This window comes from Elephas maximus, chromosome 21 (assembly GCF_024166365.1).
Source record: "Elephas maximus indicus isolate mEleMax1 chromosome 21, mEleMax1 primary haplotype, whole genome shotgun sequence".
Taxonomy (NCBI): domain Eukaryota; kingdom Metazoa; phylum Chordata; class Mammalia; order Proboscidea; family Elephantidae; genus Elephas; species Elephas maximus.
Genome location: NC_064839.1, coordinates 40,762,481 through 40,781,256, shown reverse-complemented (window position 1 = coordinate 40,781,256; position 18,776 = coordinate 40,762,481). Strand labels below are relative to the sequence as shown.

At 41.6% G+C, this 18,776-nt stretch overlaps 1 protein-coding gene across 2 annotated transcripts in view; it reads left to right on the top strand.

The window, feature by feature from the left end:
- Nucleotides 1-18,776, top strand: part of WDR59 (WD repeat domain 59) — a 109,752-nt gene that overhangs the window by 21,526 nt on the left and 69,450 nt on the right. For both annotated transcript variants that reach the window (XM_049864941.1, XM_049864942.1), the window contains exons 4-8: nucleotides 4,592-4,677; nucleotides 5,885-5,965; nucleotides 7,637-7,674; nucleotides 12,795-12,883; nucleotides 14,959-15,075. In XM_049864941.1, coding sequence (XP_049720898.1) covers nucleotides 4,592-4,677; nucleotides 5,885-5,965; nucleotides 7,637-7,674; nucleotides 12,795-12,883; nucleotides 14,959-15,075 — 411 coding nt within the window. The remainder of the gene's footprint in view (nucleotides 1-4,591; nucleotides 4,678-5,884; nucleotides 5,966-7,636; nucleotides 7,675-12,794; nucleotides 12,884-14,958; nucleotides 15,076-18,776) is intronic.

The window sequence follows — 18,776 nt, the reverse complement described above, 5'->3', positions numbered from 1 at the left end:
GTATAACTCAATATTCTTCTCCAACACCACAATTCAAAGGCGTCAATTCTTCTTTGGTCTTCCTTATTCATTGTCCAGCTTCCATATGCATATGAAGGAATTGAAAATACCATGGCTTGGGTCAGGTGCACCTTAGTCTTCAAGGTGACATCTTTGCTCTTCAAAGAGGTCCTTTGCAGCAGATGTGCCCAATGCAATGAGTCTTTTGATTTCTTGACTGCTGCTTCCATGGCTGTTGATTGTGGATCCAAGTAAAATGAAATCCTTGACAACTTCAATCTTTTCTCCGTTTATCTTGATGTTGCTCATTGGTCCAATTGTGAGGATTTTTGTTTTCTTTATGTTGAGGTGCAATCCATAGTGAAGGCTATGGCCTTTGATCTTCATTAGTAAGTGCTTCAAGTCCTCTTCACTTTCAGCAAGCAAGGTTGTGTCATCTGCATAATGCAGGTTGTTAATGAGTCTTCCTCCAATCCTGATGCCCCGTTCTTCTTCATATAGTCCAGCTTCTTGGATTATTTGCTCAGCATACAGATTGAATAGGCATGGTGAAAGAATACAACCCTGACGCACACCTTTCCTGACTTTAAACCAATCAGTATCCCCTTGTTCTGTCTGAACAACTGCCTCTTGATCTATGTAAAGGTTCCTCAGGAGCACAATTAAGTGTTCTGGAGTTCCCTTTTTCACAATGTTATCCATAACTTGTTATGATCCACACAGTCAAATGCCTTTGGATAGTCAATAAAACACAGGTAAACATCCTTCTGGTATTCTCTGCTTTCAGCCAGGATCCATCTGACCTCAGCAATGATATCCTTGGTTCCACGTCCTCTTCTGAAACCAGCCTGAATTTCTGGCAGTTCCCTGTTGATATACTGCTGCAACCGTTTTTGAATGATCTTCAGCAAAATTTTGCTTGCGTGTGATATTAATGCTATCGTTCTATAATTTCCACATTTGGTTGGATCACCTTTTTTGGGAATAGGCATAAATATGGATCTCTTCCAGTCAGTTAGCCAGGAAGCCGTCTTCCATATTTCTTGGCATAAACGAGTGAGCACCTCCAGCGCTGCATCCCTTTGTTGAAACATCTCAGTTGATGTTCCATCAATTCCTGGAGCCTTGTTTTTTGCCAATGCCTTCAGAGCAGCTAGGACTTCTTCCTTCAGTACCATCGGTTCCTGATCATATGCCACCTCTTGAAATGGTTGAACATCAACTAATACTTTTTGGTATAATGACTCTGTGTATTCCTTCCATCTTCTTTTGATGCTTCCTGCGTCGTTTAATATTTTTCCCATAGAATCCTTCACTATTGCAACTCAAGGCTTGAATTTTTTCTTCAGTTCTTTCAGCTTGAAAAACGCCGAGTGTGTTCTTCCCTTTTGGCTTTCCATCTCCAGCTCTTTGCACATGTCATTATAATACTTTACTTTGTCTTCTTGAGACGCCCTTTGAAATCTTCTCTTCAGTTCTTTTACTTCATCAATTCTTCCTTTTGCTTTAGCTAGTCAACGCTCGTGAGCAAGTTTCAGAGTCTCCTCTGACATCCATCGTGGTGTTTTCTTTCTTTCCTGTCTTTTCAATGACCTCTTGCTTTCTTCATTGATGATATCCTTGATGTCATTCCACAACTTGTCTGGTCTTCAGTCACTAGTGTTCAGTGCTTCAAATCTATTCTTCAGATGGTCTCTAAATTCAGGTGGGGTGTACTCAAGGTCATATTTTGGTTCTCATGGACTTGCTCTGATTTTCTTCATTTTCAGCTTGAACTTGCATATGAGCAATTGGTGGTCTGTTCCACGGTCGGCCCCTGGCCTTTTTCTGACTGGTGATATTGAGCTTTTCCATTGTCTCTCATAGTCAATTTGATTTCTGTGTGTTCCATCTGGTGAGGTCCGTGTGTAAGACAGACTAGGATGAAGGACCTGGCAGACTGCAGCAGCTGATAAAAATCTTCTGTTTCTTCATCTTGGGCCCTAGTGGTTGGTGTGTAAATTTGAATAATAGTCGTATTAACTGGTCTTCCTTGTAGGCGTATGGATGTTATCCTAACACTGACAGCATCGTACTTCAGGATAGATCTTAAAACGTTCTTTTTGACGATGAATGCAACACCATTTCTCTTCAAGCTGTCATTCCCAGCATAGTAGATTATGTGATTGTCCGATTCAAAATGGCCAGTACCAGTCCATTTCAGCTCACTAATGCCTAGGGTATCGATGTTTATGCATTCCATTTCATTTTTGACGATTTCCAATTTTCGTAGATTCATACTTCGTACATTCCAGGTTCTAATTATTAATGGATGTTTGCAGCTGTTTCTTCTCATTTTGAGCCGTGCCACATCGGCAAGTGAAGGTCCCGAAAGCTTTACTCCATCCACATCATTAAGGTCGACTCTACTTTGAGGAGCCAGCTTTCCCCAGTTGTCTTTTGAGTGCCTTCCAACCTGGGGGGCTCATCCTCCAGTACTATATCAGACAGTGTTCCGCTGCTATTCATAAGGTTTTCATTGGCTAATGCTTTTCAGAAGTAGGCTGCTGGGTCCTCCTTCCTAGCCTGTCTTAATCTGGAAGCTCAGCTGAAACCTGTCCTCCATGGGTGGCCCTGCTGGTATCTGAATACCAGTGGCATAGCTTCCAGCATCACGGCAACACGTAAGCGCCCACAGTACAACAAAATGACAGACATGTGGGGGCCTTGGCCTTTACCCACTAGATACTAGTAGCATCTCTCCCGTTTGTAACAAACTTTGTCAGATATCCCCTGGGAAGCAAATCGTCCCTGCCTGGGAACCCCTGATTGACACTGAGCCCTCAGTACTTGCTCTAAGTGGACGAACTCTGCCTTTGTGCAGAGGTGGTAGGAAGAAGGCAGCCTTTTGCAATGGAAGGAGCCTGGACTTTGAAGTTAGGCAAAACTGAAGTCAAGGGCCACTTGTATCACTTGCTGTTTTATCTTAAGGAAACCGCTGAACTCTGAGCCTATGTCACCTATGAAATGTGGGTGAGTGACGCCTGTCCTGTAGTGTGTGTGAAGGTAGAGGTTGGGTTTGTTCAGGTGCCTGGTGCACTGGCTCATAGCACATCCTCAGGAAATGACAGGGACTCTTACTATAAGGTGAGAGGACCTTTCACCCCTTTTCCCACTGGAAGCTATTTTTAATCCTGTCCATTTCACAAGGAGCCCTGGTGGTGCAGTGGTTAAAGTGCTTGGCCGCTAGCCAAAAGGTTGGCAGTTCAAACTCCCTAGCCACTCCGAGGGAGAAAGATGTGACAGCCTGCTTCTGTAAATATTATAGCCTTAGGAATCCTATGGGCAGTTCTACCCTGTCCTATAGGGTTGCCATGAGTTGGAATTGACTCTATGGCAATGGATTCTCCTTTTTATAGGAACTTTATCTACTTAGAATTGGAAACTGGCATTTCAGGAAATCTCAGAACTTAATACATCGGTCTGCCTCTGAGCTAAAATTAAAATCAATCTATTGTATATATATCAGTTCAGAAAGTATTAAATGGCTGCTGTTGTTCTCAATCAGTTAATAATCCTTGTTTACCCTCAGTGTGTTTCATAAACTCATAATATTTACAATACTCATGAATTCATGATACTTAGGGAGCCTTTGCTGGTTTGTTTCTTCTTTTTTTTTTTTTTTATAAAAAACTTCATTTAGTGGTTTTATTGTTCGTAGGAATATTGATATCATAATTTTGAAACACCTTTATATATGTTGGAAAATAGAGCAAATGGGTAAATGTGTTAAGGTTATTAGAAACCAAGCTTTTTTTTTTTTAATTATAAAATGTATGTAACAAAACATTTGCCATTTTCAACCCTATTTATGTGTACAATTCAGTGACTTTAATTATAGTCAACATGTTGTGCAACCATCACTGCAACCCATTTCCAATTTTTTTATCGCTCTTATTCAGTGCCCCTTACGGTTGATTGTTTAAGTATTTTGATAGTGGCTTTTTTTTTTTTTTTCCATTTTTCCTATTTTGATTTCTTCTGGCCCATTTCCCCTGTCTCTTTTTGTTTGACCCTTTAAGAAATGAAGTATAGGCATACTTCACAGAGTCTTGCGTAATTTTGCCTTTTAGAATACCTTTCTCAAGTTTCCTTTTTCTTTCTCTGCGTCTGTGTTTTTAAAAGCGTGGTAAATGGACTCTAGGGGTTTGGTAGTGGGAAGGGTGAGCTAAAAACATCTGCATGACAAGTTAGCTGGAGAGACAGGTGTTGTTACCTTTAGAGCAGGGAGGGGGCTCCTTCAGTGGTTGGGGGTACCTCCATGATCCATAACTCACGTGCTCGATAGTGGATCTATAGCTCCTTTCAGCTGTAACTGTTCTGAGAGGGGTGTTTTTTAAAAATAGTAATGCCTTTCCTTTTTGAAATTCTATGTACTGAGCTTAGGTCAAGCTAATCTTGGTTGTACTTATATCTGATTTTTTTTTTTTAAAGTTCAACAAGTAAGATTTTTGCCATGCAAGTTGGTCCCTACCTGGCTTCCTCTTTTCAACCTTAAGCGTATATTCTGATCTGTCTGTTGTGCTACTTAACCGCCTTTGTTTCTTTTCAGAGTAACCAACGGGTCGACCTTTATAAGTGGAAAGACGGCAGTGGGGAAGTTGGCACAACCTTACAAGGCCATACTCGTGTCATAAGGTAGGCACCAACCCCCCACAACTCCTTGGCCTGTCATTTGTCATTTTGCGACCAGATTGTAGAGAGTACTGCTGTCTTCACTCCTAGAGATCTATGTTTGGTGATCTCTAAAGCTCATGGTACACATCATCACTTTGTCCCAGTCTCCTGGGGGGCAAAATTAAGACACCATCTGCCCATGGCTTTAGGGTGATCCTCTGTGTTGCATTGGCCCTGGGTGGCTGTTAGGCCATTGACCTTCACTGAGTGATGAGTTTCACAGTGAAGGACAGCCAGTATTTAGAAACCAGCATCTATGTACCTATTGACCCCAGTTCCAGAAGATACTAAGATAAAACTCAATCCAGAGTAAAGGATTAGGGGTGGTTTTTGCTGCAGGAGGGGGAGGAAGTTATGCCAACAGAATGCCTCTGTCCATAGCCTGTACTGCCCAGAAGTACACGGGACATCAGAGAGCACACCTCCACTCTTTCTCTGGCAGCTATGGGTTGGCACATAGAGCTCCCATATCACAGTTGTTATCCACATGCAGACTTGCCTCCCACTCCTGGCCTTCCAGTTGGCTTCCAGAGTGTTCCTTGATCCACTCTTTCCTTGGGTCACAGTTTCTGGGTAGGGAAAACTTACTCTGGGGAGGAACAGCAGGGAGTGCAGGAGTAGTGAAACTGACCTGGAAAGAAATGGAAAGGTTGGACACCCTGGTTTGTGCTAAATGTTCTACGTAGTAACTGCCTTTCTAGCAATAAGAGTAAGAGTAGGGAGGACCAGAGGGTTGCTTGCCATCCATGAAAGCTGAGTGGCGACATCCAGTTTGCCATAGCTGAAAGAGACATTGGGTTTACTCAAGGTGTCTGTGGTTAAGTTGATTTAGAAAATGATAGCTCAAAGATTATTTTGTGTATTTTTCCTTTGTTTTGTCTGTTTATTCTGTGTGTGTGTGAAATTAAAATGCTACATTTCTTTTTTGGGAGCAGGCAGTAGTGTAGCTGGAGACTGCAGGGGAAAAATCTGAAAGATTCCTTTAGGGATCAATTAAGTTTTGTTTGTTCCCACAGAGACTTTGGAGACTCCCAACCTAAATTGTGTTAAGAAGTCCATTAACAGTAGCTTTCTGAAGCCACTAGAGGCTAAAGTTGCTAGTGCTTTGGAACCTGACTCTGAATTTTTTTTTTTCTTTTCTTTATTGTTCTCTTTCTTATGTTCCTAGTGATTTGGACTGGGCAGTGTTTGACCCGGATCTCCTGGTTACCAGCTCTGTGGATACCTATATTTACATTTGGGATATCAAGTAAGGACAATTAAGGGACACAACCACTTTGTTGTGGGCCTCTTTGGGACCTTTGTTTTAGAGATTAGGAGCCTTAGTTTGGTTTCCCCTAGAAGCAGACCTTGAGAGAAAGATTCGAGCAAATTATTTAGGAGACGAAGGAAACGCCAGAAGAGTAATGGAGAAGAGAAGCAGGATCAGGAAGGCCACATATAAAGGGTGTGTGATCAGTTGGGTACCACTCTGAACAGCTAGAGTTTAATTGTACTGAGGAATGCTAGGTGCTAGTGTAAAACTCCCTTCTCAGAGTTGGCTCACCCAAGGGCTGAGGTATTAGGGGTATCATATGCTCTCAGCCATTGGTTTAAGGAGGCCTCCAGGGGCATTAATTCCCCGGCACTTTAGTTCTGTCACAAGGGTTTGCAAAGCAGGTTTCAGCAGCCTGTGAAATCCCTTTGGTAAAGAAACACAGGTGCTGGCATTTGGCAATCAGACTGGTGTTTACTGAGGTGGTAAGTAAGGTGGGAGATTTTGATGGGGTACAGACACACATCTGCTCCAGCAGGCAGTGCAAAGAGACACATCTGCTCAGCTCTTCACTTGCTCTTGCCAGGCTTCCTTTCCTCATCTGTAAAAGAGGCTAATAGCTACCCCATAGGTTACCTTTTGTGTAGTAAAGAGCACCCAGCCCAGACATGTATAAGAACATCACAAGCTCTTATAAATATTGATTCCCTTTTTCCTTTGTAGAACAAAGCTCCCCTTGCCCTAATAAGGGTGAATACTCTGAGGGTGTAGTCTGTATGGTTCCCCAGACTGGACACCCTCTCCCCTCACCAGGTTCCTCTGCTTCCCAAATGGCAGTGGCTTTGTGATGCTTGACATTGAGAGGTGGGCCAGTAGGCAGAGGACAAGCCAGGCCTGGAGGTGGAACAGACCAGATAGACCAGTGAGAGGAGCCTTAGGGAGTAATCCTGTGCACAGCTGACTCATCATATGCCAATTAGCATGTTAGAGGGGAAGAGCACAACATCAACGGAAATGGAAGAGGGAAACTCTTAAACAAATGAGGCAAGATTAGAGAGTATCCTTCATTTACATGAAACAATTGTTTTCCTAATTTAAAAACATAAAAACTCTCTTTGGTTTATCTAAACAATAAGCTGAAGCCTCAGGTTGTCTTGTCTGGCCCACCCAACCTGAGGGTGCGACCCAGTTCTGTCATTTTGCCATGTGGTGTAGATATCACCTGTCCAACTCTATAGTGAACCATGGAGCCTATCTTTCCAATAGTCTCCCATTGTGTCCGCGAGTAGTTTAAACCCACCCTTGCAATACTGTTGGGAAGATTCTGCAGACTCACCCTTCCATGACTATTACCTTGTTGCCTGCAGGAGAAATGCCACCAGGAAGGGATTCTTTTGCTCCCGGCCCCATTAGAGTCACCCAGGCCATGCTAAATCACGTGATTTGTTTCCTCTGGATACAGTTGTATGATTAAAAATTCAGACTCGGCATTAATTGAAGTTGGCTGAGAAAGTTCATCTAGCTGGAGGGAAACAGGCCTGTCTTTACACTTCTTTTTAAGGCCCTCACAGCACATCTCACTCCAAGTTTCCACTGAAAGGCCAGTGAAGAAAGGTGTGCAAAGGGTGAAAAGCAGGCATTTGATTTCTGACTTTTATATTTCAGAGACACAAGGAAACCTACTGTTGCACTATCTGCTGTAGGTGAGTGTGTACTCTCCCTTGCTTGACTTTCATCCTATCTCTTCTCACACTCTGACCAGCCCACTCCCCACACTCCACCTTCACTGAGTGAAATTATAAGTTGCATGTTTCAGGGGGCTTGCTTCAGGCTGCTCTCAGAGGCTACAGTTGAGACCGTTGAGTGGGGCCGGAACTTATTTCAGAATTCAAGGAGAGGCTTCAGGTTGATCTGTTTATAAACTTTTTATTGTGGAAAATTTCAGATGTATATGAAAAAAGAAGAAAATAAACTGCAATAACCATCATCCAGCTTCAATGGTTGTCAGTATTCAGCCAATCTTAGTTCACCTTTACCTCCACCCACTGTCCTGCCACTCTCATCTGTCCCCCATGGGGTTATTTATTTATTAATTTTTATCGTGCTTTAAGTGAAGTTTACAGATCAAGTTAGCCTCTCGTACAAAAATTTATATACACTTTGCTATATACTCCTAGTTGCTCTCCCCCTAATGAGACAGTACACTCCTCTCCACTCTGTATTTTCGTGTCTGTTTGGCCAGCTTCTGACCCCCTCTGCCCTCTCATCTCCCCTCCAGACAGGAGCTGCCCACATAGTCTCATGTGTCTACTTGATCCAAGAAGCTCACTCTTCATCAGTATCATTTTCTATCCCATAGTCCAGTCCGATCCCTGTCTGAAGAGTTGGCTTTGGGAATGGTTCCTGTCTTGGGGTAACGGAAGGTCTGGGGACCATGACCTCCGGGGTCCTTCTAGTCTCAGTCAGACCATTAATCTGGTCTTTTTACTAGAATTTGAGGTCTGCATCCTACTACTGTCCTGCTCCCTCAGGGGCTCTCTGTTGTGTTCCCTGTCAGGGCAGTCATTGGTAGCCTGGCACCATCTAGTTCTGGTCTCAGGCAGATGTGGTCTCTGGTTTATGTGACCCTTTCTGTCTCTTGGGCTCATAATTACCTTGTGTCTTTGGTGTTCTTCATTCTCCTTTGCTCCAGGTGGGTTGAGACTAACTGGTGCATCTTAGATGGCTGTTTGCTAGTGTTTAAGACCCCAGATGCCACTCTCCAAAGTGGGATGCAGAATGTTTTCTTAATAGATTTTATTATGCCAATTGACCTAGATGTCCCCTGAAACCATGGTCCCCAAACCCCCACCCGTGCTATGCTGGCCTTCGAAGCGTTCAGTTTATTCAAGACGCTTTGCTTTGGGTTTAGTCCAGTTGCGCTGACCTCTCCTGTATCGTGTGTTGTCTTTCCCTTCACCTAAAATAGTTCTTGTCTACTATCTAATTAATGAATATCCTTCTCCCTCCCCACTTTCGTAACCATCAAAGAATATTTTCTTCTCTGTTTAAACTATTTCTCGAGTTCTTATAATAGTGGTCTCATGAAATATTTGTCATTTTGCAACTGACTGATTTCACTCAGCATAATGCCTTCCAGATTCCTCCATGTTATGAAATATTTCACGGATTCATCATTGTTCTTTATCAATGTGTAGTATACCATTGTGTGAATATACCATAATTTATCCATTCATCTGTTGATGGGTGCCGTGGTTGCTTCCACCTTTTTGCTATTGTAAACACTGCTGCAGTGAACATGGGTGTGCATGTATCTGTATAAAGGCTCTTATTTCTCTAGGATATATTCCAAGGGGTAGGATTGCTGGATCGTATGGTAGTTCTATTTCTAGCTTTTTAAGGAAGGGCCAAATCAATTTCCAAAGTGGCTGTACCATTTTAGATTCCCACCAGTAGTGTAAAAGTGTTCCAGTCTCTCCACAACCTCTCCAAAATTTATTATTTTGTGTTTTTTGGATTAATGCCAGCCTTGTTGGAGTGAGATGGAATCTCACTGTAGTTTTGATTTGCATTTCACTAATGGCTGATGATACATCCTCATGTATCTGTTAGTTACCTGAATGTCTTCTTTAGTGAAGTGCCTGTTCATATCCTTTGCCCATTTTTTTAATTGGGTTATTTGTCTTTTTATAGTTGAGTTTTTGCAGTATCATGTAGTTTTTAGAGATCCGATGCTGATGGGAAATGTCATAGCTAAAAACTTTTTCCCAGTCTGTAGGTACTCTTTTTACTCTTTTGGTGAAGTCTAGGGATGAGCATAGTGTTTGATTTTTAGGAGCTCCCAGTTATCTAGTTTCTTTTCTGGTGTTTGTACGTTGTTAGTAATGTTTTGTGTACTGTTTATACCATGTATTATAGCTCTTAGCGTTGTCCTTATTTTTTCTTCCATGGGGTTATTTTAAAGCAAATCTCAGATATATCATTTTATCAAAAAATATTTCAGAATCTATTTTTTTTGAGTTAAGAACCCTTAAAAATAAATAACCTCAGTATCATTAAAATACCTAAAAATATCAACAATAGTTCCTTAATATCATCAAATAGCAAATTCAGTCAGGATTCAATTGAAGTCCATAATCTAAAGTGGTTGATCTATTTCTTATATTTTTTAATATGTAGGCTTCTTCTCCCTCTCCTTTTTTGGTTTGTTTGTTTTTCTTTCCTGCAGTTTATTTACTGAAGAAACCAGGTTGTCTGTCTGTGGTTTCCCCAGAATTTAGATTATGCTGATTGTGTCCCCATGGTGTCATTTAATATGGACAAAATGAGTCTTCAAAATTACCTTCTCATCTACCTGTTTTCATTGCTTAGCTGTCATTGACTTTTTTTGGAATTCTGAATTGGGGCTGTTACAGACTATTCCCACCACTTCTTGAGAGCAGAGCCTGGGTATAGAACTGGTATAACTTACAATGGTGAAGCCCAATGATCAGTATTGTATTTTGACATTTTTGATAGAAATGTATTATCTGTCTCTTAAATGCTGTTTCTTTGTACCTCCCTAGTGTATGTGTATGTGAATACATATTTGGTGTTTGCTCTAAAATGACTATACAGTACTCCTTTTTCCTCTGCACCTCCACACCTCATTATTTAAAGGCATTTAGCTTCATGCCTGTATTAAGCAGCTGAATTATATGTTCTGTAGTTCAGGGACCATGTCTGTCTTGTTCGATGCTGTGAACCAATGTCAGCATTTGTGCCTGACCAGAGGAGGTGCTCACAGTGGGAATCCAGCACCTGGGCATCTGTGCTGAGTGCTCAAGAATTCTATTGATCTAGTCCCCTATTTCCGGTGCTTACGATCTGAGACATAGAGTGACTACAGACATGGAGGCAGGACAGATAACCGGACAAAAGACAAATGGTCTTTAAAGTGCCCAAATCGCATTCCCCTGACTTTATGTGAATTTCAAAGTTAGATTGGTTTTAGAGGAACCCTAAAAAGAAAGACACTTCTTTGTTCACCCCACTTGTCCTAATTGCTTTCTTCTCTTATATTCTTCTAGAAAATAGAAATACAAAACTCCTTCCCTTTCTGCACCTCAGTGAGGTTGCTTAGTGGTGGCAGAGCTATGCTCGGAGAAAAGAGGCAAATGAAAGCCTTGTAATAATAATAATTATAATAATGCAATAATTACAACAATACAGTGATAAAAGTGAGCTGTTTATCTAACACACACTGACAAGTGCAGCCTTGGATACTGCCTTCTTTCCAGAATCTGTGATCCCCAGCTATCACTGAGCACTTCAGGTGTGTACACCCTTCAGGTCACGAGTCAGTAAGAGCATACCTGTGTATCCTCCAGTAGTGTTCTCTTAGTCTGAGAACTAATGGTCTGGGACCTCCATTTGACCCTGGTGTCACTAATCTTAGTAAAAAACCAAAAACCTGTTGCCGTCAAGTTGATTCCAACTCACGGAGACCCTAGTAAAGCACCGTTGAATTATGAAGTTCCCGGAATACTTTGAGAGCCTTTATGTTTCTCATGGAACACTGAAGAAATTACATTCTTTGGAACTCTTCAGGTAACTCTGTCAAGAGGAGATAGAGTGAGCTCTTCTTACTTACTTTCTCCTCTAGCTGATGCTCTGTTTTGCAAAGGAACTGAGTCTCCTAAGTAATATATTATCTTGTTTTACCTACAGTGGTCCCCACCATTCATTCTTGGATAGCTTAAAATGCCCTATGTTTCAAGGAAAAAAACAATACAAACAAGCAGAAGATACCCTCTCCAAAACCAACACAGTATATCCTTAGGCAGATTCAAGTTTTGGGCCTTCACTATTTCCAGTTAGTTTCTAAGTCTTTGAGCTATCACACGCTTACTGGACTTCTTGGATTAGGTTGCTCTCTAAAGTATGTACTGTGATCTTCCGCTACAATAAATATCAAAACATCAAAAGGGAGAGGTGTCAAAGCAGTGATATCTGTGGTATGACAAGAGCAGGACGAGACAGGAAGATGAGCCATCTATTTGATCCTGATTTGACTTAGTTAACTTGATTTTTTTTTTTAACTAGAAGATCCATTATGTCCCAGGTTTCTACATGTCTTAGCCCTTACTGGCATCTTTCATTATGCCTCCTCTCTGAAGTAGCTCTTTCGTAGTTGTTGTTACCTCCTCATAGTGGCAGAATGGGAAAAGGCCTGAGTTGACATAGTGCCAAGGACGTCCCCCTTCTCTGACTCAGTGCAGTGGCAGTGGCCACGTCTAACTCTGCTGATGGGAGATGAGAACCTGGAAGAGGTACACATAACCTTCTGAGGGCAGAGTTGATTAACACTGGGGCTTATTCAGCTTGAGGTTGTGTTTTTCAAAGACTGGTCCTCCAAAAAAAAAAAGCAGGAATGGGGAGAAGAAGCAGGCATTAGAGCTGTAGCTCTTTCAATTAGGAACACAAGGTTGGTATCAGAGGAGAAGATGAAAGGTCAGGTTGTGTGATGAGTCAATTACCATGAGCAGTGCCATGCTGAGCTACATGTCCCTGCTGATTCTGCTGGGAGGTAACCTGTGGGGTTTTTTCCCTAAGTTACATTATTTCCTCAATTAAGAGACTCTGATCCTGTTCCCATGTGTCAATTCATTTATCTTTTGGCTTCATTTTACCTTTAATGGTGGAGTTGGTTCAGTAATAGAAATTTGAAGGATTCTGTGTTTGTTCAGCCAGAACTCATTATCCACCTCCCCTGGATGTGTGCTTCTCTCTGGCTTTGAAGGCTTTGAGGGCATAGCTTTCTTCCCCTGGTTTCTCTTTGCAGCTGGTGCCTCGCAGGTCAAATGGAATAAAAAAAATGCTAACTGCCTTGCCACCAGTCATGATGGGGACGTACGGATATGGGACAAGCGAGTGAGTGATCTCTCTCCCTCACACCCCTGTTGGGCTTTGGCCCGTGTCAGAGAGCATGAAGAGGATGTTGTGAGTACCAGGACTGGGTTCCCTGTACAGCGTGGTGAATTGCCACTTTCAGCTCATAGTACCCGATGACATTTGCTTCCAGTCAACTTGGTGTTGAACAAAAAAAAAGTAGGAAGTGAGGCAGTATGATCAGTGGTTAAGACAATGAACTTGGCCTAACCTAGGAGTCTCAGCCTTGCTGTCTCCTAATTTTGACATCAGGTAAGCCTCTATAACTTCTCTAAGCCTCAGTTTCCCCATCTTCAAAATAAAGATAATAATAGCAAATGTATCACTGAGATCAAGCCTTGGGGAACAGACACTATTCTAGAATGGTCAGTAGGCTTCTGATCCCTGCTCCGGATTGCGAAGTGAAAACTAGTTCTAGGGCATATTCCATCCTGAATGCTTCTGATATAAATCACTGAGGTGGGGGCCCGTATTATGCCCAAATCCTCTATTAGGTCTAGATATCCCATCAACCTCAAAATAGCCTGAAGATCATATATATTCTCTGCATCTGCCTATGAAACTGAGAGGCATGAAGGAGGTGCTGGGTCCTATGTGGCAGCTGTAGTGGAAGGTCTCTTGGAAGTGTGGTATGCTGCCATTGTGAGAATAAGGGTGCAGGGAAAGGGCCTCCCCTGTAGCTTACTGCTGGACGATTGGCTAATCATAGAGCAGTTGACTTCTGTAAGATCTGGGGTGTGATGCTGCTTCCTGCTTTGAAACCTGAGGCTAGAGATCCCCAGCCTTTTCCTGAAACTTGTTCTGGAGATGCTCCCAACTTGGGTGCTGACCATGAAGTCTCAGCATTGTGCCCTTGCTCTTCCAGCAGACAATACTGTCATACTCTTGGGAAGGGGAGGGGGAAGCCAAGCAAGGGCTGGACATGACAGACCCTTGTCCTGCTGGATTAGGTGTCAGGACCTCATGGGCAGCTGGGTGCTGGCTGAAGCCCTCTACCGAAGGTAGCTTTTTGGTGAGAAGATGATTTTGTAAATAGAAATTGGGATGGGCACATCTTCTGTACATTAGTGTTTTTGTCTTTTAGTTCTGCCTGGTTATAGCTGTCATTCCCTGTCCGCCCCCCCCCCCCCGCTTTTATTTTTTAAATTGTCACCAGCATAATACTTGAATACAGTATTGATTTAAAATAAAATGTTTGGTTAATTTCTAGTGCTTATATGTTTGCACCCGAGTTGTGTACATATTTTTATTTAACATCATAGCAGATATATTTTTCCCATTTAGGTTGTTTTCTGGTTTTCTAATGTTCCAAATAATGCCAGGATGAACATCTTTCATATATAAAGCTTTTTGTAAATTTGGATTATTCTTTTAAGGACAGAAAATTTTAGTCTCTGGATAAATATTACCAAATATTTTCCTAAAAGCATTGCACTATTTTATATGTATATCAGCAGTCACTAATGCAGCCTCACCGATATTATTATTTATAAATACCTTCTAATTTGAAAGTTTTAAAAAATCTTGTTTTAATGTGTATCTCTGACGTTTTCTTTTGAGTTTGTCCATTTTATGTATACTTATTGATGATTTGTGTTGTTTTGTTTTTGTGATTTGTGTGTTCATTCCCTCCCAGGATCTTAGTGCACGGTTGCTTTAAGATTGGTAGTGTTATTTGCAGGATAGAGGTTGGATCTGTTTGTATGTCACAGCGCCTCTTCTTGGGAGGTTGTGAGAAAAGGGAGCAGGAATTGCAGATTGTGTTACCCAAGGGTGAAGAACACTCACTACATTTTATCCTTCACTGAAGCTACAAATGGGGCTAGAGTGGGGAGGTGGTTAGGCTTCTAAGCCCAATTACAGAGCATGTGTGAAGGAGAGCTGACTAAGCCTTTGGTTCTTGTTTTGTTTTAAGCAAAACCAAACAGAGTTTCTGAAGGGTAGAGACTGTATCTGGTAGTATTTCTGTGTCTTGCTCGGCTCCCAGCAGACTGTTTCATGGTGGAGACTCAATGAGTTCTTTCCGAATGATGATGCTCAGTGTTGATCTGTTGCAGAAACCCAGTACAGCAGTGGAGTATCTTGCAGCCCACCTCTCCAAAATCCATGGCCTGGACTGGCACCCAGACAGTGAGCACATTCTTGCTACCTCCAGCCAGGACAACTCTGTCAAGGTGAGTGGCACCTGCTGGAGCACTTGGAGGAGCTGTGTTTGGGAGGCAACAGGAATGTGTGATAGTACCTCCTTTGGAAGGAAAGCTCCGGTATGTTAGCATAGCTTGTGTGTTTCAGGGATCAATGCACTTCTTGGGGAGCTGGGCAAGTCAACCTAGTGTGTCGTCCAGCAGGAGTGACATGGTAGCATGTATCTGACATGGCTCCTTGAATTTGTTCATGTTTTCTTCTTTCCTTTTTTGGAAGGAAGTGAGAGACAAAAGCATTTAGAAAGAAAAAGAAGTTTACTTGCTGAGAAGTTGCAAGGAAGTCAAATTTCGGAATGGGTCGTCATATTAAAAAACATGACAGGTATTTAAAGGGAAAAACCCAAAAGGTTGTTGAGGTTACCAAGTTTGTGATTAGTCTTTATGCGATGGAAAAACAGCAATTTTATCACATAATGATATCTGCAAAAGCTATGCCATATCTTCAGACATGAGCATTGCAAAAGTCCGGAATAGAGTTGTTTGTGTAGGCATTCTCTAACTTACAGGAAATGCACAAGGTTTTATGTGTTTTGGCAACCCTATTATTTTTGGTTTATCTCAGAGTGCAGTGTGCCTTTTTGCTTGTTTTTCCTCTGACTGTGGGATGTGATGTGTACTCTTGTTTAAATGATGGCAGGGCACAGGGTCGGTTTTGCTGCCATAATCCCTCCTTGTGGTCAGTGCTTTGCCCTTAAGGATGAGGATTTGACCACAGAAGTTTGCTCAATAATTTTGTGATTCAGCATCATTAATTTAATGTTTTGTTTTGTTTACATAGTCAAGTAAGATGTTGTCTTTGTATGGTTACCAAAGCTACAATCATAATACACTAAGGCTTAAAAGTTAACTTCTATCGCAAGGTTTGTAAATTGTCTAGGGTTGTAATTTATTTTAATGTGCCACATGTGGTTTTCTGTGTTTGCCTGTTTGTATTGGATTTAGGCTTTTGTTCTTCTTCCCCCCTAAACTCAAGTCAGCTTGTCTTCCAAGTTCAGGAACCAGAAATCATCCAGTTCAGTCCTGCCTCTTTCTTTGAGATCCCTGAGCTTCTCTATGTTCTGTAATATCTTTACTACCTGTAAGGCTGGGCTATTATAAGTAATAAAGAGGTAACAGCCTATTTCACTGGGAGGACCTGGTGGGCATAGTTCCCACATGTGAAGCACAGTCCTTGTTCCTTACTAGTAGGCTTAAAAAAAAAAAAAAGGCTTAGCTTACTACATAAATGAGGTTTTTGGCATGGTAATGGCTATGATGGATTTATTTCACTATATCTTGATAGGAAGATAAACCAGAATCCTTTTTTCTTTTTTTTAAATTGTAATTTAGATGAAGGTTTACAGAACAAACTAGCTTCTCATTAAACAATTAATACACATATTGTTTTGTGACATTGCTTACCAACCCCATGACTTGTCAACATTCTCCCCTTCTTGACCTTGGGTTCCCTATTACCGGCTTTCCTGTCTCTCCCTGCCTTCTAGTCATTATTGATCCTGAGCTGGTGTGCTCCTTTAGTCTCAAGAAAAACAGAATTCTTATTGAACTTATGTAAATAGCATGATCATAAAAAGTGAAGCAACTTTTTTTTTTAAATAATTTTTATTGTGCTTTAGGTGAAAGTTTACAAATCAAGTCAGTCTCTCACATATAAACTTATGCACACCTTATTACATACTCCCACTTACTCTCCCTGTAATGAGTCAGCCTGCTCCCTCCTTCCAGTCTCTCCTTTTATTACCATTTTGCCAGTTTCCAACCCCCTCTACTCTCCCATCTCCCCACCAGACAGGAGGTGCCAACATAGTCTCAGGTGCCCACCTTATGCAAGTAGCTCACTCCTCATCAGCATCTCTCTCCAACCCATTGTTCAGTCCAATCCATGTCTGATGAGTTGGGTTCAGGAATGGTTCCTGTCCTGAGCCAACAGAAGGTTTGGGGACCATGACCGCCGGGATTCTCCTAGTCTTACTCAGACCTTTAAGTCTGGTCTTTTCATGAGAATTTGGGGTCTGCATCCCACTGTTCTCCTGCCTCCTCAGGGGTTCTCTGTTGTGCTCCCGGTCAGGGCAGTCATCGTTTGTGGCCGGGCACCATCTAGTTCTTCTGGTCTCAGGATGATGTAATCTCTAGTTCATGTAGCCCTTTCTGTTTCTTGGGTTCATAATTACCTTGTGACCTTTGTGTTCTTCATTCTCCTTTGATCCAGGTGGGTTGAGACTCATTGATGCATCTCAGATGGCTGTTTGTTAACGTTTAAGACCCCAGACGCCACTCTTCAAAGTGGGATGCAGAATGTTTTGTTTCTAGATTTTATTTTGCCAATTGACTTAGATGTCCCCTGAAGCCATAGTTCCCAAACCCGTGCCCCTGCTCCGCTGACCTTCGAAGTATTCAGTTTATTCAGGAAACTTCTTTGCTTTTGGTCCAGTCCAGTTGTGCTGACCTCCCCTGTATTGAGTGTTGTGCTTCCCTTCACCTAAAGCAGTTCTTATCTACTATCTAATCAGTAAATAACCCTCTCCTACCCTTCCTCCCTCCCCCCTCTCGTAACCACAAAACAATGTGTTCTCCTCAGTTTAAACTGTTTCTCAAGATCTTATAATAGTGGTCTTATCCAATATTTGTCCTTTTTTATCTGACTAATTTCACTGAGCATAATGCCTTCCAGGTTCCTCCATGTTATGAAATGTTTCACAGATTCATCACTGTTCTTTATCGATGCATAATATTCCATTGTGTGAATATACCGTAATTTATTTATCCATTCTTCTGTTGATGGACACCTTGGTTGCTTCCAGCTTTTTGCTATTGTAAACAGTGCTGCAGTAAACATGGGTGTGTATGTATCTGTTCCTTTAAAGGCTCTTATTTCTCTAGGATATATTCCGAGGAGTGGGATTTCTGGGTTGTATGGTAGTTCTATTTCTAGCTTTTTAAGGAAACGCCAGATCGATTTCCAAAGTGGTTGTACCATTTTACATTCCCACCAGCAGCATATAAGTTGAAGCAACTTTTTTTAGAAGACATTTCGTATGATATTCAACCATTGTTTTTAGTAGTTTTGTAGACAAAGATAATATATGTCATTTTTTCTATATAATCGTTATTCTTAAGTTTACCTTAGCTTTTAACTTGTGTTGATAATTTATATTGTATTTCTTTTTCTGAATTCTAAGGGGTTAGCCAGAGCAAGATACCATTGAATAAGAGTTTCATTTACAAACACATTTTGTAAATTGTTAAACTATGAAACTGTTGAATTGAGTATTAGAGATGGATCAGGAAGAAAGAAAAGGATTTTTCTTACATGGTCTTTAAAAGTCAAACACTAACCACAATTAGTTTATGTCATTTTAGGTAAATAATGTATCCTTTTTCCTGATCCTGGCTTAAGCAGTCTGTTTCACAAAATTATCTTCTTCTAGACTAAGACAGTGCTAGAAATTCGGACACAGTCCCTCAGTACATTTTGACCGGTGTCTGTCTGCCCATGAGACAAGATCAACCTTACTGAGGCACCTGTACCCAGGAGTCTGTTCCCTGTGGTGTTAACAGTCAGTAGAACCTGGTTCCGTGTTGACTGGGGTTTTTCTAATCTTTCTTTCAAAGATTTCTTTCTGAGATGTAGCTTGTAGCGGGGGTCTTTTAGGCAAGGGTAGGAGAAAAGC